Source organism: Dreissena polymorpha, chromosome 2 (assembly GCF_020536995.1).
Source record: "Dreissena polymorpha isolate Duluth1 chromosome 2, UMN_Dpol_1.0, whole genome shotgun sequence".
NCBI classification, from domain to species: Eukaryota; Metazoa; Mollusca; class Bivalvia; order Myida; family Dreissenidae; genus Dreissena; species Dreissena polymorpha.
Genome location: NC_068356.1, coordinates 125,082,297 through 125,085,083, shown reverse-complemented (window position 1 = coordinate 125,085,083; position 2,787 = coordinate 125,082,297). Strand labels below are relative to the sequence as shown.

At 34.6% G+C, this 2,787-nt stretch overlaps 1 protein-coding gene across 1 annotated transcript; it reads left to right on the top strand.

The window, feature by feature from the left end:
* Nucleotides 1-1,631, top strand: LOC127866969 (E3 SUMO-protein ligase ZBED1-like). Its single transcript, XM_052407845.1, has 3 exons — nucleotides 1-71; nucleotides 603-750; nucleotides 1,175-1,631. Exons 1-3 carry the CDS (start codon nucleotides 49-51, stop codon nucleotides 1,613-1,615), a joined length of 612 nt encoding a protein of 203 aa, XP_052263805.1. The 5' UTR covers nucleotides 1-48; the 3' UTR covers nucleotides 1,616-1,631.
* Nucleotides 1,632-2,787: the final 1,156 nt, after the last annotated feature.

Genomic DNA, 2,787 nt, shown 5'->3' with positions numbered 1-2,787 from the left:
CACCCCACAGCCCAAGATAGCCACGTCATTGCTGAGATAAAGAATGCCATGCGCGCAGACCTTGAACCAAGGTGAGAATACAAATTACTTCTGAAAAATTATTGAAAACCTGTATAACCTTAAGCCTTTATTACAAAGTTCATTTTTACATTTAATTAGTTTAAAGATATTTATTTGTGCACAATTGCATCGAAAGCCTTAAGCTTATTGAGACACTCTTGAGTCCGTTTCCTGGGTAGAACCAGTACTTGGCGTCTACGGATGAGATAATAAGTACGCTCCACGAGTAAGGATCGAACCCAAGAACTCCTATGGCTAGGCGGACACCATATCCACTGCACCACCAGGATCTTGTTACACTTAATTATAATTGCTCATACTAATTATTAATTAATTGTCTTAAACACAGCTGATTGAATTCATAAATGATAGATGTGATTGTAGATATAATTATTATATATACTCATTTTAAAGGAAATACCCAACTGTTAAAAAATGATCATTTATCGTCTCATTTTGTTAAAACAATATGGACATCTTAGATTCATTTTCTTGCAAAACTTCCGTCTGTTGACTGTCATTTAAATCATACATATTCAAAGGTATGCTGATTCGGAACCCTTCTTGATCGAGTGTACCATGCTGGATCCGAGACTCAAGACGACCACTTTCCCATCAGAGATCGAGAAGGAGGAGGCGTTGAAGGTCATCAAAGAACAAATGACCTCAATTATCAATGATGATGCAAGGGTAAAGCAATTGGCCCATTTTGAATAAGTTTTTTTGAAGTCTGAATTATTCTCTTTGTTTCAGAGAAGATGTTAGTACCTCTAATTATCTTATACATATTCAACTTCCATTAAGTTTTAGCCAATTGTTCTTCTGACTTGATTAGTGTTTCTTGAGTTTCATAAATTCTGTAATAATCCTTCACCAAGATGTAGAATGTAGGGATATTAGAACTGCCATGATGCCAGTGTACTTATCTGTGACACAATTGTTAATTCATGTTTTTGCTATTGCTTGCATGAAACAGATCTTATGATATTTAATTTTTATTTATATTTCATTTCTTCATTTTTGTCTTCCGATGAACCTCTTTTAGATCATCTGCAAGAACAAAAAAAATCATTAATTTTATTTTGCTCATGATCAGAATTATTCTGTGTATCAGGTTCCTGACATCTTGGTTGAACGAGAAGATGAGAACAACAACAGCAGCATGGCCTACAATGCAACTGACACCATGGACACGTGTAAAAACCAGAGCAGCAGACACAGTTTGGGGTTAGGCGATATGTTGAACTCTTTTATCACAAAGAATGTCCCACCTTCAAAAAATGATATAATTGATGCAGAAGTCAAAAGCTACATGTCCGAACCCATCCTGGAGTATAAGGAGGACCCCCTAAAATGGTGGAGAAAAAAGCAGAAGACATATCCCGTACTGGCACAGGTAGCATCCAGGTATCTTGTTATGCAAGGTACATCTGTACCAAGTGAGAGGATCTTCTCAACAGCAGGGGACTTAGTCAGTGCGCACAGGGCCTGCCTAGACCCAGAAAATGTGGACATGTTAATTTTTGTTAAAACCAATATCAAAATGATCGAATAGTGAAAGTGTATGTTAAAGTGCAAAATATTCATTGAATAAGTTTTAAGGTTTAGTTTTACTTTGACATTGTTACAATGTGTTACACTGTTAAACAAATGTTTTTTGTTAATAAATGTTTAATGTTTAATGGTTTTTAGTCAAATCATACTTCTAAAACATTGATTTCTTTAATGTAGACAGAAAATTATCATTTTCTCTTATATGAGGGATCCGGATCCGAAAAACAGTAAGAGACCACATTTGGATTCGGATTCGGATCCGAACAAATTTTTTGGATTTGGATTGCAGCCCTACTATTTTGAATAGTGCCCTGTGAAGATGCGCGCGCATGTAATAGTGCCCGGTAGAATAGTTATTTGTAACATGTGTGCAAGTTATAAAACGAAGAGAATTTGGCTTCATATACATAGGGTAAACGCACGTTTCGTTTGGCAGGTCACAAGTGTGTGTTTTTAAAAATTATAAATCACATCTTAAAAAATACAAAAAATAAATGCTATATTTGGGATCAATGTTTTGCAACATGTTGTCTGTAATAAAAGCATTTAAGTTTATATAAAATGTATCTCAATATGTGAAATTCTTTACAATAAAAATGAATTTTGTATAAAGAAGCGCATTTTTCCGTGTCCAACGTTTGCAGGGAGACAACTTGCGTACAACAATAATACCGTACATATTATTAATAGTCACGATTCGTTAGGCAAGTCACGAGTGTGTGTTTTTTTATTATAAATCACATCTTAAAAAATACAAAAATTAAATGCTATATTTGGGATCAATGTTTTGCAACATGTTGTCTGTGATATAAGCAGTTATCTCTATAAAAAAATGTATCTCAATATGTGAAATGCTTTACAATAAAAATGAATATTGTATACAGAAGCGAATTTTGCCGTGACCAACTTTCACGGGGAGACAACTCGCGCACAACAATAATACGGTACATATTATAAATAGACTGATAAATATTTATAAAATTTATATTGTGTTATTTTTTTTTATTTCTATTTACATTCATGTGCACAAAAATGTTCGGTATATTATAAAAATTAGAAAACCTCACTTCAGGCCCAATGGCAGAATAGTGACCAGCCAGGCAGCCCCAATTAGTATATGGACCGAAGCCTTCGGCTTCGGTCCATATACTATTTGGGGCTTCCTGGCTGGAA

Coding starts and splice junctions, on each gene's coding strand:
- LOC127866969 (XM_052407845.1), top strand. CDS start 49: ATGCGCGCAGACCTTGAACCAAG. Junction 72..602: donor CGCGCAGACCTTGAACCAAG/GTGAGAATACAA, acceptor ACATATTCAAAG/GTATGCTGATTCGGAACCCT. Junction 751..1,174: donor TTATCAATGATGATGCAAGG/GTAAAGCAATTG, acceptor TCTGTGTATCAG/GTTCCTGACATCTTGGTTGA.